The sequence below is a fragment of the Caloenas nicobarica genome, chromosome 2 (assembly GCF_036013445.1).
Source record: "Caloenas nicobarica isolate bCalNic1 chromosome 2, bCalNic1.hap1, whole genome shotgun sequence".
NCBI classification, from domain to species: Eukaryota; Metazoa; Chordata; class Aves; order Columbiformes; family Columbidae; genus Caloenas; species Caloenas nicobarica.
In genome coordinates, this window is record NC_088246.1 from 38,733,970 (window position 1) to 38,760,118 (window position 26,149).

The 26,149-nt window shown below is 37.0% G+C and overlaps 1 protein-coding gene across 9 annotated transcripts in view; it reads right to left on the minus strand.

The window, feature by feature from the left end:
- Positions 1–26,149, minus strand: part of TBC1D5 (TBC1 domain family member 5) — a 326,232-nt gene that overhangs the window by 138,814 nt on the left and 161,269 nt on the right. For all 9 annotated transcript variants that reach the window (XM_065628207.1, XM_065628203.1, XM_065628204.1 and 6 more), the window contains 5 exons: positions 17,167–17,275; positions 15,297–15,386; positions 15,122–15,193; positions 11,450–11,517; positions 5,017–5,119 (listed from right to left, as the gene is read on the minus strand). In XM_065628207.1, the coding sequence (XP_065484279.1) occupies positions 5,017–5,119; positions 11,450–11,517; positions 15,122–15,193; positions 15,297–15,386; positions 17,167–17,275 (442 nt within the window). The remainder of the gene's footprint in view (positions 1–5,016; positions 5,120–11,449; positions 11,518–15,121; positions 15,194–15,296; positions 15,387–17,166; positions 17,276–26,149) is intronic.

Genomic DNA, 26,149 nt, shown 5'->3' on the forward strand with positions numbered 1-26,149 from the left:
TCACTTCAAGGGGATGAAACTCCTGATCTCAGCCCCAACCCACCAACTACAGCTGGGGCTTGGTGCCAGGTGCCCCAGGCTACCCCGGTGGGTCTTGCTCCAGGTGGAGTCCTTGGCCTGGCTGTGGGATGAAGAGGGGGCTGCCAGCAGTGCTCCAGTTCAACGGTGCGACTGCTGCCCCAAGTGGAGGCTCAGTCCCAGCTCCAGGTGCATGCTCTGGGCAGACAGGGGTGCCAGGAAGACCATCTTGTCTATCTGCTGGCAGAAAGAGTGCTGGGGCTGGCCCATCAAGCTCACAGGCAGCCGAGGCAGCTGGCGGGAGTCAGATGATGGGTCCCCAGACAGGAGCTGTTCTACTCTTGTGCTTGCGTTTCCAAGCTAGGAAGCCTGTCCACTTGCTTTTCCAGCCCTTTCAGTGATGGACAGACATGAGCAATGACAGTCACACACTTGTGCAGCTACCCTGCTGCTTTGCTGGCACATCACTTGATATTCCATGTAGCATTTGAGGAGTATTCAACACCAGAGAGTTAGCTTATCAGCTTCATATGTATCAAACAGATCCACTAACTACTAAAAACCTTTAATTTTTGTTGGAAATAATGGAGATTTTCCTTAAGTGGTCCAAACTGAGCAGAGAGGCAGATGTGGAAGCCCTCTCAAGATCATTATCTGTTTTGAGTATGCTCAGAGGCATGTTAGTGAATTTTATCTGTTCGTAAGAGGAAATTCCAATACCTAGCAGTGTTGAAGATTAAAAAAAAAAAAGACTTTCAGAAATTTCTCTGTGTGCTATCAACTGAAATTTAATTTTAATTTCTTCAGGACTGAGACGACTGTTACAGCCTCAACTGTAGGGATACAGAAACAGCAGCCAGTTGATTGGGCAGATCTAAAGACAGCACAACTACTGAAGACTGGAGTTTTTCTTTCTGTTCCTATTTCTGAACCCTTAGGGACTACTTTGAAAGATGAAGGCTAAATATAAACTCAGTTAGGAAAAAAAAAATTAAATCAAATGTAGCCCCTTGATTTCAGGAGCTGATGTAAAATTCCCAAACACAATATGGGTTAGATTACAAATTGACAACTTTAGCTTTCTGACAGTCTTATGGTCATGCCAAGAGAGAAAATAATAGGAGAAATAGGGAGATAGGTCCAGGATTTGACAATAAATGTAAGTGGCAAAAATATCTGAATAAACTGTAGATAACCTAGGCTGTACTTTTCATACATACAGCCCTCAGTTAATTAACAGCTCCATGTCTAATCTTTTATTCGCCGTGATAGACTAACATGAAATAAGAGAAATGGAAATGCCAAAAACTTGACTATCTAATAAAACTACCACCTAAGCTGTAAACATATAAGCTGAAGAAAAAGAAAGAGGACATAAAATAAGAATTAGTTATAGAAGATAAAAGCACATCATGCATTCTTCCAACATAATAATATATCAAATTTATAATAAAGTAGAATCATAATGTGGCTGCCCACATATAACAAAAACAAAGCAAACAGATGATGGAATATCAGGATTTCAAAAAGATATCTCTGATCTTTCAGTTACAAGAGTACTTCAAATGTTTAGAGATTTTTAGCTTGGCAAGAAAAGCCACCAGTGTAATATGCATACACATATTTTTTCAATGCTGCAGTTTACTAAAACTCTTCAGTGTTAATAAATAAGCTGACAGAGCTCAGATAATTTTATGACACTTCCCAGCTATAACAAAATATTGATTTCATAACACAGACTATGGTTTAGATAGAAAACCAGAAATATAGCATTTCTACAATGAAAAGTGAATCAATGCATTTCAAAATTATATTGTCTTCTCTAAGGGCAATCAAATAATGAGCGAACAATAGTTAGTCTAGTGATTTAGCTTAATCGTCACTACTTCTTTTCAGTGTAACTAGGGCCAGAATTTTGGCACCACTCTTACAAAGAATGCTAAGAGTAATTTTTACATATTCTTAAGTACAATATACTATTCTCTTTAGATTTTATATTTACAGCTGCTATTTAAAAATTCAACGATCCCAGTGAGGATTCTGTCTTTAAAATCTGTAATACAGCTTCACAAGATTCTATTCCATTTGACTGGGGACAGAAGTATCTTTTTCTTTATCACATAAAAAGTTACTTCACGCTGGTCAAAAACCCACAAACCTAACTACAAAGACAACTTTCATGCATATATGCATATTAAACAAACATTATTGATTGCTTCTTGTAAGACTATATGCTGATGCTATGTAATAGCTTCAAAAAATGTTGCAAACTTCAGACACACTTTATTTACATTTCTAAGGATGCAAATTGTCAAGGAACTAGAACTTTTTCCAAATATTTTGAAAGAGAAATATTGGGTCCCATACAGACGTTGACAGACAGAAGTATACGTTTTCATTTATTGGCCAAGTGTTATAATTGTTATAGCAAATGTAGCTGTTGTGTGTGGTCATTGAAATGAAATGGAGGAATTCTCACAGGGAACAACAGGACCAGTCCCATGATGGATACTGAATATGAAGACAAACATGTTAATTTGACCTTCGTATTCAGGTCACTGCAGAGAGCAGCTTGGAGGTAATGGTAACCTTCATTATTTACAAGAAAACATGCTCAGCTTTGATGTAGTGGAAATTATTATGGGAAGGGTGACTTGAGTCAATGGTAAAAACAGAACCAATAAAAATAGTAGGACAAGACGACGGACTGCAACATAGGTATTTGCTAAAAGAGGGAAAAAGCCATATCCTGTCACCAGCACAACTTTGCTTCCTATTAGCTAATTCAGAGAAGGGTAATGATGGACATGAAAGAAGCGTTATCTAAAAAGAGAGGGACATGGAGACAAAAACCCAGGATTGTTACTAATAAGCTAACAGAAGCACTGTTTTAAAACAAACAAGCAAATAAAACAACCAACAAAAAACCAAAACCCAAACAAAACCACCATTTCAAAATGAAGTAAGAAAAAATAAAAGTTCCTAATAAAGGTGACACATGTTCACAAAAGGAGAGGAAACCCACAATCACTTGCTGTTTCGTGGAGTTGACATAGCATCTCCAGACTTGGGTGATACACTGAACACACTTCGGAGAGGTTAAATCAACAGGTTTCCTTTTTCAATATCCATTTTTTAAAAAAAATTTCTGCACTTCATCTGTCCCTTTAGTCCTGTGGCAACCCCATCCTGAAATTACTGCACCACTGATGCAACACCAGTTGAAAACAGAGGTAAAGAAGTTTTCTTTGTCAACAGCCTGTAGGCTCGCAAAATTGAACCTGTTCTTTTATCTGCCTATGTTCATTTAGCCCACCAAGCAGTCTTTATTAAAGCTGAGGCATCAGGCAGTCAAAGTTCATTAATACCATTTATATAATCTCTGCAGTTTCAATTAACTCAGCAAGACATTCTACTACATGATAACAGTCTCATTAATTCAATAAAATCCCATAACTATTAACAATATGGTCTATGTTAAACGGGGTGTCACCTAGTAGAAAATAATAGCTTTAACAGCTTGTGATGAAACTCAGGGCTTTTTTTTTTTAAATTTGATCTGGCTGAATATTCCACCCTTATGTAGAAAGGTATTACTTCTTGGTAAGGAATCAAGAGGATTTTAAATACAAGCAGAGGGTAATTAAGTCCTTTTAAGTCATATCAAAGAATAAAATAATACTTCTTGTTCAGTAAATGATAGACTAAATTAGCTGGAATGTGTTCTTCCATTTTCCCATCATCAGTACTCTGGCCTATATTCAGTAGAATTGGGAGGGTGAATACTGCTGAAGTGTTTTCTTTAGAAGTGCCCTTCAAAATACAGCTCACAAATCTCATTTTTTCTTTTTAACATGCAAGACTATTCCTTGCTCACAGTCAGTCAAACATAAGAAATAACCAGCTGATGGAGATTTGGTATCTTTGATAACTATATATTTGATTTTTGGTATAATCTGTAAGACAGTTCTTCAGAAGTAACTGTTCCTTCAGCTCATATGTGTTGGTCTTTTCATGAAACGCCACTAATTTCCTGGCTTAAGGACATGGTGGTCACAGACCACACTTGAAAGCATGCAGCATCTTCTAAAAATCTTCAGATTTACTGAATCTCTGTATTTTTTTAATGATTTTTTTTTTGGTCCATGTGAAGTTTGCTGCTCTACAGTTTATCCTTTGTCCATGCACACAGTATGCCTTAGTCTGTCAGTCCCTACTCAACCTACAGTTAATAGTCTGGAAAAAATATATACAATACTGTATAGACAAATATGTTGATAACTCCATGTATCAGTCTTGCTACATTAATTTAGTATCAAGTTTATACCCACTTCAAAACTTTCAGAACCAACGTTAGATTAATTTAGTCTGCCTCCCATATGGATGCATAGCTAGAGCAGCTTTACCATTCTATCAAAAATGGTTTGAGCAGGCTCTCCTTCAGGTAACGCCATAAAAGTGGTATTTGTAGCACCCTTATCCCTCAGTTAAGAGGCATTTGTCAGCTGCATTGTATTTGGATGCTACAGGGTTAGATAAAGGAGCTACTCACTAAAGTACTGCATGGCTTTCGCACTTGGAAGAAGAACCTAAGATATTACTTAGGACTTAAAATAGTAACTTTGCCTAGATTTCAGAAGTCACTATTTATGTTTTTTGTTTATTCAGTATAATTTTAAATCCTGCTGCATACTTTCTTTACCTAAGAACGGAAAACCTTTCTTTGTTAACCATCACTGAAGAAAGAGATGTTGTCTATTAAGAAACTTGAAGTTAGACAGCCTAGCAACCTTAAAGAAAACAATTTGAAGTACTGTCTTATGAGGAAAATGCATATGTTATTCAATAAGCTTACTTTTCTTACTATCCAGCTGACAAGCAGCTCTTTGATTACTTTGGCATTATGATACAGCTTCGGAAACAACAGAACTACATTATTGTCAAACCGTAGAGAAGATGTTGAGTCAATGAGTGCCACCTGTACAGTATTTTCATTACCTGTTTATAAAGCAACTGCTCATTTTCTCTTGCGTAGCAGAAGAGAACATCTGTAAGAATTTTCCTCACATTCTCTTGCTGGAAATACTGCATTTCAGGAAAGCTGAAAATGAAGAAATACAGCGAAAGTAAACAATATAGCACACAGAATCTCAGTTGCTGGTCTTCTAGAAACTGTTTTAGGTAAGAGAGCACCTCCTCTGTCTGCTTTCCCACTGCTCTGTGAATTGTGGGTGCTGCTAGAGTAAGAATACTTCTAAAGACTTGTTATTTTATTTTGCCACCAAAATTCTGAACCATGTTCTTTAATATACATCAGTCCACCACTTAGATACGATGATATCACCAGTTATATTTAATTAACTAATTCCTTTTAACATTGTGAAAACTACAGATCGGCAAGAATGAAATACAATGGCAGATTCTTTTCATCATCAACTTCTTACACACAACCAATCCACTGAAAATGAATGACTTGGGGAATTTAATCCAAATAAAATGATGTACCATATGAGTATGTTCCCTGCCACCCTAAGGATCACGCTCCTTTCCTCGTCCACGTCATGGAAACAAGTTGAATTGAAGCACAGTGAAAGGAGACAGAATGAGAGGCAACGTCTGAGGCAGAGATCCACCCCGTCCCTCCTGCACACAGACTTACAGTCAAAGCCAGGAGCCCAGAAGACTGTTCTGGTCCTGAGTGCCACAGCATCCCAACAGCAACTAACTCCATGACTGTGCTCCCCTGATTGTCAGTCCTTCGCCAATGAATCTCAAACTTGCTAGCAACACTTGGAAAAGGAGCGTGATCAAAACCACCAAACAGACACTTCTTCTCCCCTAAAAAACCCAAGTCAGTTAAAACTATAACTGTTGCAAGCAGTTATCTATTGATTAATTTGATTCAGGTACTGGAAAAATAAGCCCCAAAGATCAAATCTCCATAGATAAAAACATACTTTATATGACATGGTCCCATTTTTTAAATCTGTGCTAGGTTGGCAGCTGTAATTGGATCATCAGTGTGCCCTGTGGTTTCACAAACAGTGCTTAGCCCTCCTCTTCATTATTCTCGAGATGAAAGTTGGGCAAAGGAAGAGTAGAAGAGCTACAATATGTTACAGAAGTTTGTAAAATTACAGTTCTAAACTGGAATAAAATGGAAGAGAGTACATCAGAAAAAGCATATACACAAGTGTTCAATATTTCATGAACATTTGAAAAATGATTAGCATTTTAATGACAAGATCATTAAAATATCTCACAACTGATAGAAACCCCAGTATCCTAATTTTCTTGAGCTCTAAGTAAGCTCCGATATACCTTACTATCATCTTTTGTGATGCAACATAATAAGGCATTTCATTGTCTTTAGCAACTGTCTCAAACAAACCTTAAAATTACGAAATCATTTGATACTCTGGTAGGGAAAATAAATTTTAAGTGAAATTGAATGAAGTGGAACTAGTGTGAGAATAAGGGAAAAAAGCTTCTGAGAAAATCCTGTTACCTGTGTATAGTTCAGGAAAATGTAAATATTTACAATCTGCAACTATTCCGAAGCAACTCTCACATGTGCCGTCTGCTCCTTGAGTGTTGGAAGTAGGAAATATAGTGGTTATGCAGGATGCACATTAACAAATAAGTGCACAAAACAAAAGTGTTTTCATGCTTACTGAAGAAGTAACTATATGGCAAAAAATACTTCATAAAGCAAGCACCCCAATCCACATCCAGCTATATGGAGCAGTAACAAATTAAAACAACAGCAACAAAAACCAACTGACCAACAACAAACCTGGAAAGGTATAATATCAAAAAGAAAGGAAAAGGTAAAGTTGGACAAAGAAAAACGAAGAATACTTAAAAAGACAAGAGTAGGCCTCACGCTAGACTGCTGAAATAAAGGCTATAGTATTGTCAGGTTTAAAATGAAACACATAGATCGCAGATAAGTTTTGGTTTTGTTTTGCCTGCTTTCCAAGTTTGAGCTACAATGCTAAACTTTAGACCAGTTATATTAAGGCTGTTGGAGAAACAATATACGGAACTATAATAAATCACTTCACATAAAACTATTAGTGTTAATGATTACTATGGTCACCTCACAGAGGTGATGACAGGTAAGCACAGAAACATAACTAATTAAGGCTAGAAAGGTGCTTTGAAATCCTGGGATGAAGGATCTGGACCAAGAGCCAAGGCAGAGAAGACACTGTGGGTTAAATGCAGCAATGCTGAAGTCCTGAGAAAGACATTGGGATGAGGGATGGAACATTCTCCTGGCACCTCGAGGGGGTAACAGTAGACCAACATTTGGACACTCGTATGCACTCGTACTAATCATATTACTGTAAAGGACGGACACAGCTGAGACCAAAAGTGCATTACAGCAGATGGTAATCGACATAATTTAGGGCTTTGAAGAGATTATTTCTGAAGGACTGTTATTCAGGCCTGCCCTATGAAGTTTAGGGAGAGAAAACCAACAAAGAAAACTCAAAAATACACAGAGATATCTGTGAGGATCTAGTAATACCAGAGATTGTGACAGAAAGGATAATAATGAACTCAGGAATAAGCTGGCTGAAGTATTAATTATAGTAAATGTAAATACAAGAGATCATGAGGGAAATATCAGTTCAGGATGGATTTTTATGGAGAATGTCATTTTATGATTAAAGCAGTGTTTTAGAAATACAACGTCCTCAAATCAGACAAGGTAAGAATACTTTTAACGAACACTAGAGTATTACATTTAATTACATTTCTGAAAAAGACTGCATAAGGACATGGGAATTTTGCTAGACTGTTTTACCACAACTGCTACAAACATCACATTCAGATCTCTGCTTTCTGAAAGTGAAGACCAGCATGAGTTAGCTATCATTTTTTAAAACATTCCTTAAGACCACTTAGGGGTCCCTACACCAGAGGCAGCCAGACTTTGACACAGAAAAAACTTAGGCTGGCAGACAAACAAAAGGATGCACAAATACTTTATTAAAAAAAATTTGGTAGCAGACAGAAATAAGGCTCTTGACCACAGCCATAGAGCGACCACCTTTTCTTTCACGAACAGATTCCGTCCCCTGTACATCCATTCCCCAATCCTGTTACTCAACTAGAATGGGGAAAGCTACTAAACCAGAAAAAAAAATGGAAGATGCTCATGCAACTGCAAAGGTTTGGTAAAGAATAATAATAGCCACTACCCCCCAACTCCTTCCCACACTGCCGTTGCTCACTTTTTTCTTGAAAAGGAATAAATTGATGTATAAAGTTAGCTCTCCCTTCCAGCAGTCCCTCCTCTTACACAGACACTAGATTTTGTCTCCTGTGTTCATACTCAATTAATTGCTGTTTCTTCCCATCTCTTCTATATGCTTAGGAACCATGTAGCACCCAAGGGCTTCTCCACTACCTTTTTTATGGGTGTGGGGGTTTTTTTGTTGTTTAGGAGATGGAGAGTTTGAAACAACAGCATCTACAACTACTCATCTTCACACAGCTTCCATTGTCCTAAATGGTGATTGTTACTCCTGAAGCAGAAACTAGATATACCAATATATAAAAATACTACTACAAAAGAAAAGAAATTCACTTGATTCATCTACTGTGAATGCCCTCTAAACATTTTGTTTTCTGAAAATACTGCAAAAAGAAAGAGGGCAATCAAATATAGCCATTTACAACCCTAGACATACAAGGTGATGCCAGAAAGCAGACTGGTATCTTGATTCCACTGGTAGCTAGATGCTCTTGCATCTGTCAATCTGCTGATTTCCGTTTCTGCAGAACATTTTAAAAAATTCTTCTTTATCACTTATCTTCTTAAATATCACAAAATAAATCAGCATTGGTCCTTCATACATCTTTTGAATGACAGTAATTAATTATTGCATTCTTAAGTCTATTATGAGTTACTATGGTCCTAGTTCACACACACCTGCTTTTCTTACTAGAATAATAGCAGTATTATAGACATAACTTGGTCATAACTATCTACATTTACTTGCATTATAGTAAACTTCCTTTACCCTCCTTCCGACCCTCATTTTTAGAAGCTTCTCACTTGAGACTGAAAGAGATGGTGTTTGGTTCCAGGTGAAAAGTACACGTTTCTAGACAGCTAAAGGAAAATCTATTCTGAACCCCTCAACTACCATAAAAAATAAGTCAGGTGATTAATTAGAAATGTTGATGACTCATGAGTTAGGACTAACTTAAAATCCTTCTCTACTTTCCTTGTAAATCTTGGAAATCCTTATCATGCAATGGGGAAAAAATTACATACAGACATTATGGCTTGGATTACTCTCACCTGACTTTAGGTTACTACAGTTGAGTTAGGCACAGGTGAGCTAGAAGTCTTCTATAATTTCTGAAGAAAAACATACTTCTCTACAGTGTGATTCACCAGATCCATACTAGACATTTACTTTAGGAAGAGAGGATTTGTGCCCCAGAATTCTTCAGGTACATAAACTCTAAAGGATGATTAGCCCAGTTTTGAACATCTGTGTTTTACAAATCTTGTTATTATGTGAGATAAGTGTTCACCACATGAATATAACACACACACACAAACTTTATCACAGTTCCCTTTAGGTAACGGAATTCTGAAATTTAAAACAATTTAAACCAATACCAATTTTAAAAGCATATTTCTACCCACTTTTCCCATCTATTATTGCTACACTTCAGCGAATTCTAATAAAAACATTATAGAGTAAATTTTTAACTGCTTTGATAGATGGGACTCTGGTTTGCTACTCTGTGTGCAGTCAGCGTTACTCTACAGCACTATTTACTTGATGCTGTTGGATGATGGAGCGTCGAACTCAATGACAAAGAATATAAAAAGCCATAAGGTAGTGATTATGATAACTGAATATAATACTTAATTATTTTAACCTTTAATAAAAAGCAATGTAAGTTAATGACAATTTTTTAAATTGTAATCCAGGGATTTATTTAAACAATGGAAATGAAAAGGACAACATTAAGGAGAAGGTACTTATATTCCAAAGTCAAGGAATGTAAAACTTCTTGCTTCTTACACTAATGACAGTTTACAAACAGATACATATCTATACATAAAACAAACACCGTGTTTTATGATTAGGCAAACAACAAGTGTATGTATAAAAGCATGTAGTTTATCAAATAAATTCACGTTACTTTGATAAATTTTGCTCCTTCATTGTTTGGCTTGTTTTGATACTGTATCTTGATAATGTATACCGCTATTGTTTCAAGTAGACATTATTTTATATAAATACATAAATTAAAATTTCCTTCAGTCACTATTACTGATATTTACCAGAGTGAGAGTCTGAACTTTGTGTATGTACATATATATTTAAATAATAGTCTTACATCCAACATAACCTCCATAGAACTTTTCATTCTCCAATTATAGCTTAGATACGTGTATATTTTAATCTTAGAACATCCTGAACTGTTTCCTTTAACAAACAAAAAATACCATCTGTGAGAATGCACACAAAAGCATATTCAGGTTTTAATTATATATCTCATGGCAAAATGCATTCAAGAATGGGTCTAGGGACAGACATATAAAGTATTCCAAAATCAGACAGCAATGATTTCTTCTGCATGACTTTATTCCTGTAAATGAAAATATGTGAGCTTGGGATTTGTAAAATCTATGACTATCACCACTTTTTTTCAAGTTATAAGGAAAATATTTGCAATACAGCAAAATTTCACATGGTAGCAAAACAGTAATTGAATTTAATTAGATTTACACATCAGTTAATGTTTCCACTCTGAAATATTTTCAGGAACTGAGTGTTCTAACTCAAGCAAGTTCCTAAACAGGAATGATCTAAGGGCCAAGAAGATGAAAACATAATCGCTGTAATATTGGGACAAATTTTAAAAGGCATATGCGACAAAGAACACTAGAAAAGTGATAAATAAAAATAGAAATGCTTAACTTCTCTAGATGAATCACATTTCCCTTATTAATTACAAACTGCTTTCTTATTATTGATTGAATAAGTGTTAAGAATTAAAGAATTAAAGAAAGTTATCTGCTCAGTCTTTTATTATAATCATTATTTAGTTAAAAGACCTTTCAGTTTCTCTTACCTTCTCTTTGCTTCATATGGAAAACTCTACTCTAAATTTCACATAGTAATACATTTCCTAATATCTTAATTTCGAAGAGCTTTTCTTCAATGATACCAATAAATCTCCAGGGTTTAATGTCTAACTCAATTTTCCCATTTTTCACTCCAAGAAAGCTGTATTTTTATACACTTAATGTATGTTTCTACACATTCATGTTCAACAATCCTGACATTTACACTAACCCAAGTCAAGAAAACACAATATAATGTATACCACATAAAAACACAGAATCTAAATTTATATATAGAAATTTCTTTAAAGATCTACATACGTTCTTGTCACATCTTGTTCAATCATTGCTCGAAGCTCTTTATCCTGGAAAAATTTATTCCAAAGACTCTGAAATAAGGAAAAATAATTGTATGAAACAGAGACTTCTACTAATACTTAAGGCTTATATACTATATCAGCAAAGTACTATACAAATATTAACCAATTAATCCTCAACATTCCTGGTAGACAGGTATATCAACATTTTGTGGGTGAAAAAGAATGTTGGTGACCAACCCAATGTATCTGAGAAAGTCAGTTTAAATCAGAGATGAAAACATTCGAGATCCTGGATCCTTGTTTTATGCTCACTCCATTTGCTCATTGGATGGCTGCAGGTTTGTGAGTTGCTTGGATGGGGTCTATGAAGAATATTTAGAAAGGCAGAGTAAATTCAAATGTACCAGAACCAGTAGCCCTACTGAAAAAAAATGAGTATTTCACTCACAGAAAAAGGTCTATGCCACCGTACTGTACTACATTTCTCCTATGAATGTATAGACTCTAATAAGAACCTGCTATAATTTCCATACTAAGAATTTGTTTGCAAGTAAACTAGTTTGTCTTAGTAGAGGCAAAATCAAATAAGGAATGTATGATGATCAAATACCTATCATGAAAATGACATCATTCTAATGGTACATATACAAAGTGCAGGTCAAGACTGACCATTCTAAAAAAGTTCTTACAGGAAACACGAGGGCACTTAAATCTCACTGTCAAGATAAAAAAAATATTAAAGAGTTTGAAGTAGGTTTAGCTGCTTCTATATATCTGTGCTTATGACCATTTCTGTTCTCTTTCTTTGGTTTCTATGCCTTGTTTAATAATATATTCCAAAAGCTAACCTGAAAGAAATCAGCAAATGTTGTTGTTTGTATGCTACAGAAAAAGTATTGTAAAGCCCATTCTTTATTGTAAAGGGATTGTGGCTTGGCCACACTGACCAAATACAGAAGAAACAAAATCTACAACAGTCTTTTCATGCAGGTTGGTTTTCAGACAGCAGCAGCACCAATTAATGAAATACTGTATAAAGAGAGTGGCTACAACACTTCCGGAATTTCATGCTCTCCTGTAAACAATTTCAGTGCTGTGGTGCTTATGCTCCAGAGAAAGAAAAGAGAAAGTAAATTAATGTTACCTAGCAGAAGGAAGGTAAAATAACAAAAAAAGAAACTGTTAATTATTTTCTATATTGGTGTTAAGGAATTGGCTTGATGGTCACGCTCAAAGAGTTGTGATCAATGGCTCCATGTCCAGGTGGAGACCAGGGACGAGTGGTGTTCCTCAGGGGTCAGTGTTGGGACCGGAGCTGTTTAACATCTTTGTTTGTGACATGGACAGTGGGACTGAGCGCACCTTCAGCAACTTTGCCAACGACATCAATCTGTGGGGTGCAGTAAACAAGCTGGAGAGAAGCGATGCCATCCAGAGGGACCTTGACAAGCTTGAGAGGTGGGCCTGTGCAAACATCATGAAGTTCAACAAGGCCAAGTGCAAGGTCCTGCACATGGGTCAGGGCAATCCCAAATACGGGCTGGGTGGAGAACGGATTGAGAGCAGCCCTGAGGAAAGAACTTGGAGGTGGGTGTCCGTTGATGAGAAGCTCAACACGGCCTGGCCACGTGCGCTTGCAGCCCAGAAGGCCAACCGTATCCTGGGCTGCATCAAAGGAAGCATGGCCAGCAGCTCAAGGGAGGTGATTCTCCCCGTCTGCTCTCGTCAGACCTACATGAAACCTGGAGAAGGACTTTTTACAAGGGCGGGTAGTGACGGCACAAAGGGTAATTGCTTTAAACTGAAAGAGGGTGGATTTAGATTGGATATAAGGAAGAAATTCATCTCTGTGAGGGTGGTGAGGCACTGGAATAGGCGGCCCAAAGAAGCTGTGGATGCCCCATCCCTGGAGGTGTCCAAGGCCAGGTTGGATGTGGCTTTGAGCAACCTGGTCTAGTGGCAGGGGGGTCGGAACTAGATGATATTTAAGGTCCTTTCCAACCCAAACCATTCTATGATTCTATGATACCATACAAACTATGAAAAAAACCCCCAAACTTTAAAAATCTTTACGTCCGTGATGATGTCTTATGTAAAACTAGTATCTTTTTAACTCGCAGTTCTTTTCAAGCAGCTAGATCACATTTTGAAACTGCCCTGCCCCTGCTCCCACTCCGGTCAAAGAATGAAGGGAACAGAATCTGCATTGCGAAAAGGAAGCAAAACCCAGGACACTGAAAAGGTAGAACATTAAGTCACTGCAGATGCTCAAAGGCACTTTGCTCTTCATTCCTGTGCCTGATTTAGCCCGTGGCTTTGTTTTATAGATTAATCCCCTGGCGCATACTCTGAGATGTTAACCTTTGTCTTCTATCTCCTAAAGCAGAAAGAAGATTGTGCCTCTGTGTATAATCACAAACCACAGCAGAAAAACTTTAAATCTTCTCCATTTGACTCAACTTTGTGTCCAGCTGGATGCGAGGATGGTTTGATGGCATGCACAGTCATACTGGCTGCAGAGCCACCAATGTGCCTATCATCAATAATTCCATGTTTCAACATGCAAATCTCTCCTTCTACATTAAATATGAAGCAGGGTACCACACTACATAAAAACAAAATATGGGCTTCCATTTGTGAAGAAAATTGAAATACAAGAAGTACCACCAAAGACAACTGTAACAGTCTTTCCAGGTGTAAATCTCTTAAACGTAGCCAAACAAATTATTTTTATGGTATTAAGTTATTTTGAAAAATTAATTTCAAAAAAATTCAAAAATGGTAACATAATTAACAGAAAAGCTTTAAGATATGTGCTGTAAAATAACTAAGAGCTTTTCATTTATAACAAAATTCAGTAGAAAAACAGTGTAATACAAAAAAAGTTGCCCAAAATTTATTTCCCAAATCTACATGTAAGCCCTCCTCAAAGTGTCATGAGTTCAAAAATACCAAGCTACTAGGAGGTTCTATTAATCTCAATGAGAGCTGGATGCTCTGCACTTGAAGACAGTCAGGCCAAATACTTTAATCACATTTTCAATATTTCTTTAAAATCTGTATCTTTCATTTTGCAGCTGGCAAAAGAAACTTCTGTTTCTTTTATCTATAAAGAAAAAGAATTAAAACGCTTGGAAGAAATGCCTGTCTTGCAGCCTGGTACTTTACACATTAACTCAGCACCTATATAACTCAAACATACAACGATCCTATTTTTGCCAGAGAAAAACTACCAAAGCTGAACAGTCTTCCAGAGAGGGATTCTTCAGTATTTGCTGTTAATAGCATTCCCTTCATATTGACTATTTAAACACTCCTTCAACTGGAGCCATTTTACATATAAAATGAAAACACAGAGCAATAAAAAAGCCTATCAGTTAAAGAAAGGATATGCCGTGAAACTGGACTTAAAGTCCAGCACTCATTTTTGGTCCATCACAGCCTTCCCTGCAATAAGCCCTGAAAAATCAGAATATTAACCTGGAGACGAGCGTATCTGGTTGTTGAGCAGAGCCTGTGAACCAATTGTTAACACAAGTCAGTTTGGAAATTTAAGAGGGAGATTTTAGCACCTGCTATTTTGCCTTCTTCAGCAAGAACTCACTTGTGTCAGTATGATGATGATTATGAGAATTTTAGTAGCACGTGTTGATAAAACCAAGGGTCAACTTACCCCCTCGTCCTGAGACAGTGGGTTGTTGATTATCAGATCTTGCTGTCCTGCTTTCCGAGGGTTTGTAATGTGCTGGGTAAAAACAAGAACAAAAAAAATCAAACTCTCTTATCATATAAGTATTAATATCTATGTCAAAGCATGAGAGTACACAGCCTATTTTGTACCAACTTACAATTTCTTTGATCTTATTGTACGACGTTCTTAAGTCTGAAGTGGTTTTAATCCATTGACTTCTATCTTGAGGTAGAACCTCCAGAAATAACTATCAACAGACAGAAGAAATCCATTAAGTTTTATCAATTTAACATACATTTTCATATAAATCCTACCAGACAGTATAAACCAACTCAGAAAGGAGGACCAAGTACTCTACATATATGAAAGCAAAAACCTATAAAATACTCCTAGCTTTAGCAGTTTCCAGTCAATAAATAAGAAGCTAGAAACAATAGCAGTTCTATGATATGAAATAAAGCATTATAAAACCTGAAGTCATAAACTCAAGCTTTGTAAACTGTCACTGCTTCAGTAAAGCTGATTGAGACTCCCAAAGCAGAAACAAAATGCGGAGATGAAAAGTAAACAAAACTTGAAGGTATTTACAGAACACCAATGAGCCAATGCAAAATGCTTAAAACCAAACATGACTGCAGAGCAGAAACTAAGAACTCAGAGATACATTCTACCTAACAAATGTAGAAAGGGAAAATCTTCATCTATAGAAAAGAAACATGCTCTAGAATTCTACAAGACAGTTAAGAAAGCCAGCATGGCAAAAAGTCTTTGAGAATGCCTACATCCCATTCTTTCACATTTCTGTTTAAAAAGGATTAAAAAGAAACATCTATTGGAAAGCACTATTTAATTGCATATAAAATAAGGAAAAAGCAGAGTATTTTCTCACTTTTTCAATGTTTTTATTTACACATTATAAACTGTTAAGAAACAGTAAATACTATCAAACAAAAAAAATTCCCAAATTACTAAAAATACTTAACAAAACTTAGCAAAAACATAGAACAGGCAGCCTAAAACAGAGCCCTAATCCATATTGGGACATGCAGATAAAACCAGCCTTATTTCTAAAATAAAAACACTCCTTGATTTAGTTAGTGGACAGTGAGAGACTCGATGCTTTTGTTAGTTCAGGGGTTTGAGGTATGGCCTCCTAATTTAGAGGCTCAAAAAGAAGTAGACTGGTAAAACAATCCTTGTGGCATATATTAATCTGGCCTCCTGAAGAAAGTGTTTTTAGTAACTTTAAATTTGTTGAATCCTAATACATTTCAAATTTCATTTTTCAAATTTCTTTCATTCATATACAAATAGTATTTTCATTTTCTTTTGATAGACTTGTGTGCCAAAGTGAAGCTTGAGAAATTCCAAGTGAGGTAATTTAAGTTATTCGTGCTAACACACAGCAACTTTTCTAGGGAAAATGTTCTCTACTATCATAGTTCATGGAGAACAGAAGACCTGATGCCAGTGCAACAGAATTCTTTATTACCTGGCTTTCTTTCTCTCTTCCCCCGCGTCTTAAAAAAATACAGTAAAACACCTCTGAGGACCTGTTCTGTTTTAAGATTGGAAGACCTGCCTTCCCCCTCTGTGCAGTCAATACAAGAGGGATTGGTCTTCATTTTCTCATTTCACTGGGAAATACTACTAGCAGAAGCATCAGACTGATTTTAAAGGAGTTCCACGAAACATAAATTGTGAGACAAACTTCCTTTTTTATTGCCAGTGCACGACTTCATTGCACAGAGACGGAGAGATGGCTGTGTGGCACTCAATTCTAAACACGCCACCCAGCACAGATATTTTTTTTCCTAGGAATCTTTTGCTATCACCTGCAATTCAGCTTTAAGGCAACTCGATATGATTAGCAAATGTCCTATGAATTATAAAAATGAGCAGGAAAACATTGGGATGAAGTCTCTCGGAAAATTCATGATTCTTCGCATCAATAATCTTCCAGCGCATCAGGTAATGTGTTGATATATTGCAACCACAAACTGTAAATAAATATTTTCTCTTCTTACCTTCCAGCAAACACTACGGAACCTGCTGCTTCTCAGCTGCCCATTAATCCCCTTCAGCCGTATAGTTGCCAAGTAATTGTTGTTTACAAATAGTTCTTCCCATTCTTTACTGTGTGCAAAGGCAAAAAGAATGAACATTTAAACAACAAAATAAATATCCTTAGCTGATTTAAGGACTATATGACACCATACAATTTTGGATAAACAGAGGAAAGGAACTTTTTTTTAAATGTATATATTTAGTTGTGTACCATTTCTAAACGCATGGCTGTCTTTTTGGACACATTTCTTCTTTGGATTTAATGAATATGTAGATCGCTATAATTATGCCAGCTACTGAAATTCATAATGTCTATGGAGGCTATTCCATTTCCTCTAAAATGTTGGTACTGCAGTTCAGTGAATAAACAAGAAAAATGAATATTAATATAAGCACATTCATGTTTCAGCTGTAGACAAAGAAGTACCTATTCCAAAAATATGCAACAGAAAAGTATACTGTTGACTGTATTAGCTCCTCACATGACATATTTGCTTAAATGAACCTCCTTTTCTTCTTAATGTCAAGCTGGGCAGTTAAGCATAATAGAAGATGACTTTCTTTAACATTTAGTGCTATTTACTATTGAAATCACTCCTACTTCTTTCTACATGATCAGTTTTAAAATTTTAACAGGTGCTAGCAAATTTAAAAAAACATCAAAAAATTAAAAAGCCTCACTGTATAAACTGTTAAAGGCAAGCTTGAGTACCTTGCAGTACCTATGGCTGACTAGATAAACAACCTAAATATGCCTCCCAGGCATGCAGGCACCAGGGGCCTAACACCTGTGCCTCATTAATATACAAGTAAATCTGCTCTACTGGGAAACAATTGGAAATTAATTGTCCCAAACCATCTACTGAGTTTGAATAAAAGAATTAAATCTATATTTCCTGCACCTTCTACTGAAACGAATCTCAAGAACAGGATAAGCCATCTGATGGTCCTAGCAGCCCAAGACCTGCGCACAGACTTTCTGCAACCACTCTAAAATCCAAAGGGTAATTTAAATGTAAAGAGCTGGGTTATGTGCGAGGAAATGCGTTTCAGATTTATTTTCAATGCATGTCCTTAAGGTGAACATCTCATTCTCCCACTGTCACATGGGAGACTATTACTTCTCCCTGGGAGACCAAATGAAACCAGAAAGAGGGAAACTACTGTTGTGACTCCAGGGTAAGATCTCACCAGATTTCCTTCGCTAAGGAGGGTCACAGAGTGGGTTATACTAAATACCAACAGACTCTGGTTTTGCAAACTGCCCTAAATATATGCGAGCTAGTTAGTTTTCAGCCTTTTAAGTTGAGTTGTGAGGGTGACTTTTTTAAGACCCCGTTTTAGATAAAATTTGTTCAGTTTCAGAACAGAATTATGTGATACAGTTGCCGGGAATAGTTGGGGAACGGAATTGGCAAGGCGGGAAATTCTGGTGCTGTTCCTCTGAGACAGGAGTGAACTTACGCTCCACGCTGAGACCAGAAGTGTTGTGTTTGTGAATGCGTGACCTTGCAGCTAGGATCGTTTTCTAAAATAATGGGTGTTTACTTCTGGGCCTTGACTATTAACTACTTTGAAAAGCGAGGTACTCCGGATAAGGACAAAGACGAATGAAGCAGTGTGAGCTTGCAGGGGTCAGGGCTGCTTTCAGCTTCCACCAGCTGCCAATATTCCCAAGTGACCAAATAGCAGCAAGTAACTCCAATGGTGCGGGGCAGCTTCCTTCCTTCCTTCCTGCCACATCCCTCCTTCTCCAAGGCAGAAGGACTATCTGGTCATTTCAATGGCTGCCCACCTCCAGTTTATCCCCACCGTCTGCAGGGAGCTGCCTACGATTGTTTACCACGATTCTGTCTCCTTTAAATACAACGTACGGTAGCTAGCAGACGCAGCTTGAGAAAAATCTGGACCTTTCTTTCACAGTCATTTATACTTCAGTAACTATAGCATATTATGCCTATCTAAATAACCCTGCTGTTTCTATCATGTATAATATTCTTTGTTTGCCATTGTAAATTTTGTAGCATCATTGGCCATTACAACTACTGCCAAGCTGCCTGGTAGCGATGCTTCAAGAGTGACACATTCCCCTGCGCACACTGCAGGTCAGACTCTGAAGCTCTTCGCATTGTTCTGCAAACAGATGACATTCCCACAATGTCTTTGAAAGTGCTGGTATGTCAGCTGAGTTAGCAAAAGGTTTCAACCTGTGTAACTGTGAATAGAAAGAACAGAGAAGAAAGAAACTCTCCAGGTGAAAACTTTTTTCACCAACTGCTGGGAGTGATTGCTCCACGGTAAGAAAGTAATTTCAACACTTCTTAAATTGTATTAGCACAGATACTATGCCTTTATTTTTTTTTTTCCAATTTGTTATGCGATTCCAAACATGTTTTGAACAAAATTACATTTAAAACAGCCAAAAGAAATTTGGCAAGATCATATCTCTTCTGCATCCCCCTTGGCTGCTGGGATCACTAAAAAGAAAAGTTATGAGCAACTGAAAAAAAGGACTTGGAAGCTGGAATCTGCTTTAATTTTCGCAGAGCTGAATGATATCTAAAATCCTTTCTGAACAGCATTCATTAATTCATTGCTCAAATATTTTTCAATAAAGGCTAATAAATTAAGCCTTACAATTCTAGAGACTGTTTCAATAATGGTAACACTGTGTAATATCAACAAGCTATCAGTTTTAAAATGATGTATTTTAAAATGACATAGCCCTACTCTGTAAACCAGTATCTTATGAGCCTTGTTAACCTGGGCTTGCAGAAAACTTATTGGTAAAAGTGAAATGAGCAATGAAGATCTGAACTCAAGTCTATCACATCCCATTTGGTTCACTGAAGTGAAAGGCTTCAAGAGCCAAATGGAACCACTTAAACTATGAATAAGCACATGCTATTGTTTTTAATCAAACTAGAAAATTAAATGCATAATCATGTGGTAATACCACCTTTAGGTTGTACAATTAAAATAAAGGCAAATGCCAATGTTAATGTTTTCTGGTTATTTTGCACATATTTTTCATTTCATGTTCTTATGTAAATATCCTAATATACTATTGTACATACTGTAAAGTTTTCTAAAGCCTGCACAAAGGAAAAAAAAAACCAACTGGATTAATGTTTCTTTAAGAAACTTAATTTCACATGCTGTATCTATGCAGTAACCATCCAATGTAAAATATTTACTGCATGAGGTAGGGACAGTCGCACTACTTGAAAGTGGGAGAAGTGCTCAATATGTACAAATGAAAAAGCAAGCAAATCAATGGAAGGGATGAAGGTTGCAGATTTATTCTGCGAGGTTTGTTCTTAGTTCTCATCTGCTCCTTTCCGTCTTTTGAAACATGCATTTATATCATAACTACAAGAGTTTGAATCTGCAAAAGAATTTTATTGGGGGTCTGCTCTAATACACACACTTTCTTGCTTAAAGGAATGAGGTTGATCTCCTAGCAAACCATACAGAAGCATATTTATTCTCCTTTTTCTTTCCAACAGGACGTGTTTTGGGGATCTGATGCTTGTTAAGACAGTTATGAACATTAGATTTTCAGAGATAAAAGTCCAAAGACGTGGAAGAGAAATCTCTTTCTCTGATGACACACTGTAAGGAACGGAGCACGAGGAGGACTTTACATCAGAAAGACTAAATAAAATTTTACATGCATTTAAATACCATTTTTGAAAAGATATTTACACCCCCGAGGTCTAGCATCTTTGTAAAAGACACTGAAATGCTACAATGGCACAGCTATAGAGGAACAAGGAACTATAAACTCTTTAAAAATGAGTGACACCGAAGATGTAACAAGATGCCTGGAAAATAATTCTGGAATTCAAATAGTAGTTCTCAGAGATCTACCGAGGCAACACTGAGCTGTAGTAGTGTTGGGGAGAGGTAACAAAGACTTAATTCCACTGACAGCCAGTAGTGGAACATCAGCCTCTGGCTCTGCCACTAAATTTTGATCTGGAGAATAATGGCAAAACCAATGCATTGAGTACAGACACGCAAAATAATGCAATTGTAGCCCACCATAAGCTCACCACAAGATAAATAATCTATTCAGAAAAGGAAGACATACAGTTGAGGAAGAGTAGTAGAGCACAGGCAATAATCACCGCTAGTTAACTTCTGCTTTTACCTGTTTACAGGATAAAGCTGCTGATGTACACAAATGCAAATCTTTCCAAAGTTTAAAACCAGTGCAAGAGGGATTTTTATACTATGGTGTTCAGACAACATCAAACCCTGCAGAAGACACTAAAACCCATAGAAATGTAAAAATGTGAATAGCCACATCAAGCTACAATCTTTCTCACTGAAAAACAGCAGAGACTCAGTTATGTGACTGCTCAGATCTACCAGGTAAATAGTGCTGGCCGTAATGGTTAGGGAATAGGCTGCCTTAGCTTATTGAATTATTTGGTATGCTGCTTCTTAGAGAAATTGTTTAGAAACTGCTTATATAGAACTTGCTTATCATAAGTAACTAAGTTTGCTTAGGCCTCAAGCTGTGAACTTTTGAACTTTCCACCTCATTAAGCAAAAAGGGCCCCAGAGTCTGTTCAAGCAAGAAGATAAGGGAGCTTTTGATCATCAGCAAGAGCTGCATCCCTAGAAATAAGTAAAGGAATGGAAAGGTGTGTGTCTAAAAGGAGACAAGAAACAGAAGAATATTTTGGTTATTGCCAAGGACTTATTTTCCTCCCCAGCTGCAGGTGGAAAATAGCAACTGATGGACAGGACCTAGAATTACCATTCAGCCTGGTTGGTGAAAGACCAACCACTACCCGCAGAGATAAGAACCGGCCCACCTGACAACAATGAAGAGATCCAGTGAAGAACGAGGAGACACCAGACCCGGATTTTACAATTGGCCCCAACTGACACGCGAGGGGTGGGAAGCTTAGATTGTGAGGGTAAAATTACCCAGGGTTTTCTTAGCTTGGGGTCCCTCTTCCAGAGCCACCCAGCTTACACTGCTCTCTATGCCATGTTTTGCAAATAAATTATTTATTTAAGAAGAATTTCTAGAATCCACGACTGAGTCCCTGCTTCAGGGAAAAGAAACTTCCTTAACAATAATCATTTCACTTTCAGTTGAAATTGTGGGTAGGAAAGAAACCAGTATCGGGCCATTAGACAGTGGGCATGGTTATTTTATCTAATGCATTTAAAAAATATTTTATACTATTTTTGAAATCCCTTCTTATGTGTCCATGATGAAACAAGACCAATTCAATATTTACAACATTTAGATAACAAGGAATATTTCTCAGTTCACGAAAGAATACTGCAATACTATTGAAAGGTGTGAACATTTGCATACATATTTGAAATTTCAATCTAAATCTTGAGCTTATTCTACCCTCTAGACCAATATCGAAGGATAAAATGGATAGTCTCATAGAGATCCAAAGCAAATTCTTGAGCAGTGCCGCTAGTATTGGCAAAATCATCTAAAACAAAATAGTGTCTATGCTCACAGAAAAGCGAATTTCTCCTTTTCATACCATTTTTTGTTAATCTTCAGAATGTGCTTTTTAAAATGTTGAGACCCAAAATCAGCTCCCCAGAGGCACCCAAGGAAGCAATAGGCTACTTAACAGGCCATCAGAAGGAAAACAAATTCTCGAATTATTGTGTCATATGTTTTGCAATATGAGGTCTTTATTGATAGGAACATCAATAAGTGAATGTAGTATCTATATTTAAATAGAGGCAACAGTTCTTTTCAAACACACTGCATAAATCCAAGAAACATGCATAGTTTGTATTATTTATTATGCCATAAAATGAACATTTGAGAAAAAAAAGTGAGGCAACAGCCAGGAATGTAATGAAAACAGAGTTAATTCTATAAAAATGGGGAAAAAACAATTGAAAGGTAGTATCAAGTAATAAGCTGTAAGTTTCTAAACCAAAACCATTTCTGAAATACATGGTTTTTATTTGCTACCCTGAAAATCCATTTGACAGTCTTAATGTGAAGGCTTATCAACCTGCTTAGAAAATATACGTCTTTTCCTTTTTTTCTCAAACTTCTCCCTCCTTATTAAAAGTTCTGAAGGTTAGCCAGTCTGAGTAATGCAAGGAACTTCATAATTGTCATACATTTAAAATGCAGAACTCATCTTTGCAGGAACATGACTACCACTGACAGGTGAATGGCACCATATTTGTCTTGGTGCTAAAGTACACCGTTTAAGATCTTAAACACATTGTTGTTTGCTTCTAGTCCATGAGATGTGCAGTGACATAAAAGCAAGAACATCTGCTGCAGAACGGGGAGTGAGTTGTTGGCTGAGTTTAGCAGCAAGAGAACCTGGAGAGCATCAGTTCTTTGCTTCCCTCTAGTCCTCAGTCACCTCTCCCAGCTGCCATGATTGCTCAAAGATTATTGAGTGGAAAAGGAAATCCGTAATGAAAAACTCTTAAACCATTAGTAAAGGAAAATATGACATCAGCTGAATATGACATCAGTGGTATACATGCTAATTTTCACGTACAACAGAATAAATCAAGAGTAAACCAAAATTTTCACTTTCTAAACTACCATTCTCCCTTCCATGGCCTCTCTTCATGTACTAACTCTTTCATTTTTGCTACCAATCCATCAAGAAGCATTCTGCCAATAAAAGATACTAGCACTCAATCCTTCCTTTCTGATTCCCTGTTCAGAGCACCTTAGGCTTTAAGTAAAGTTGTTAAATTTGCTATTCACTATTTTCTAAGGTATCACACCACATACACACAGAAAGCAAGCCTATATTACTGTTTCCACCTCTTTAGAAAGTAACATAATTTTCACAGGAAACGTTTAAAAAATCCACAATTTGTATCTGTTGTAATGTTTAGATCTTAGAAAAAGTATACTGCATAAAGGTTTTCACTTCCTCAGTCACCATTTATTCTTCCTTGTCTTATGACATCCTTGCAAATTCTTTAGGACAGCAGGCAAGGAGTGCAGACTGGATCAGCTATGGAAGGAAGAAGTTGATAAAGTAAGTTTGACAAGACAGAGATGGAAAGGAAAAGAAAGGAAAATAATTTTGCAAGAATTCAGAGAAAATCAGAAATCTTCTAAGCTCTCAGTAGGTGTGACAGTGATTTTCTTGAATCTGGAGAAAAGAACTATTGGAGCAATCCTGTGGTCAGTGCAAAGAGTCACCTTCTCTTGCTGTAAATATGAGACTTGCGAGATGGAAGTGCTAACTTCTTCACAAACAGGGACAAAATGAGAGTACTGGCACAGAACACCACATTCAGATAAAGATTATAATCTTTCAGAAGAAACACAAAATTCAAGGAGCGCGTTTACGGGCTCTCAGACAAAATTAACTTCTAACGAAAAGGCCTCTTTGCACATAAATGGCATCAACCAGGACAGTGTCTATCAAATGGTTCTAGGAAAGACACAATAAACACAGATGCCAGCTTCACTGCCTCCTTTCCTGTGCAAAGAGAGGAGGGATGCAAGCACTGAGGATTCTCCTTACATCGCAGAGGTGCAGTGCACCTCACTGCTTCACCTTCTGTTCCCAAATTTTGTATCTCAAAATATTCAAAAACCCCAATAGAAACGAACTTGTTCTTTACAGCTCTTGATTATGTGTGGACACACAGTGGACAAAGTTATGAAAAATAGGTTATGATTGCACAGAGGTGGCTTAAAACAATAAAGAAACAGCACCTGTGTATGAACAAGGCTAAATAGGCTTGTGTAGATGGAATGGGCTGCTTCCTAACAGATTAAAACAAGAGTTTTCCACAAGGCAGAGGTATCTAAGTTGCCTACAGCCTCACACCACGTTAAACATATAAGGACAGAGGCTATACAGCCACTTCTGGCTCAACTGCCAAGAAAAGTCATATGTCAAAGAGGACTTAAACTAGTTTCACTATCCACTTTTGGAACTGGGTAGAAACAGGGAGGAACAGCTTGCGCCCCTTGCCGTCCTTCTTCTGTGTGCTCAGTATCAGTCCTGCGGTTGTTGGCCGGCACACAAGAAACATGCCTCAGCCAGCAGGACCACATTGCCTTTTTGCAGTAAGAAAGAAAACATCTGGTAAGCAGAATCTGTAAGAAGTCAGGGCAAGAAAATTGAAAATGAAAGTCTTTCTTACACTACATCTTCTGCCTATTTGAAATACCAGCAGAAGGAGGAATATACGTTGTCTACATAACCCACAACTATGAGCAATCATCACTTGTCGTGGAGTTTAATCTACACAGGAAAGAACTTTATCTTGATACATGGGGTAGAAATTAAACTTATATACAAGTGCAGAGATGTATTATGAAGTTATCCAGCGTAGTAGTCATGGGTGTCTGAATCATAAAGTAAGTTAACAACACAAGTACGAAAAGTGAGGTTTTTTTAGGCTATATATTTATTAGAAGCAGTATTAATGTATGAATCCACCTTGGAAGAAAAAAAGTGTCCTTGAGACGTTGAATTCTATCAGCCAAATTGAATGTCTGCATCAATGGCTCTCCCTAAAAGTCATAATTAGGTCATTAAAATATATTTAGAAAAATAGCCTGTAAAATAAAGTTAAAAAATACTCACCTTCATTTTATTTCATAGGTCACTGTTATACCATCTAATAAGATAATTAAAAACATGCAAGCAGCTGGTACTGAGGCTAAACAGATTAATGTAATAGTCTGTAGTCATATGTGCTGGCAAGGGGTTCACCTCTTTGGCGAGGAGAAGGTCAGCTGCCCTTGGGAAGGCAGGAGAAAGACAGTATTTCTACTTTCCAGTGGCACTGCATTGCAGATACTGAAGCTAGAGACCCACACCTATTTTTCTTTTCCTTTTGGTGAAGTCTGTCCAATTTGCACATTGAGAAAAAGGCTTTAACCACTGAAGGAAATTAATAAAGCAGAGCTCAAATATTTTCCTCGAGTTTCTTATGTTT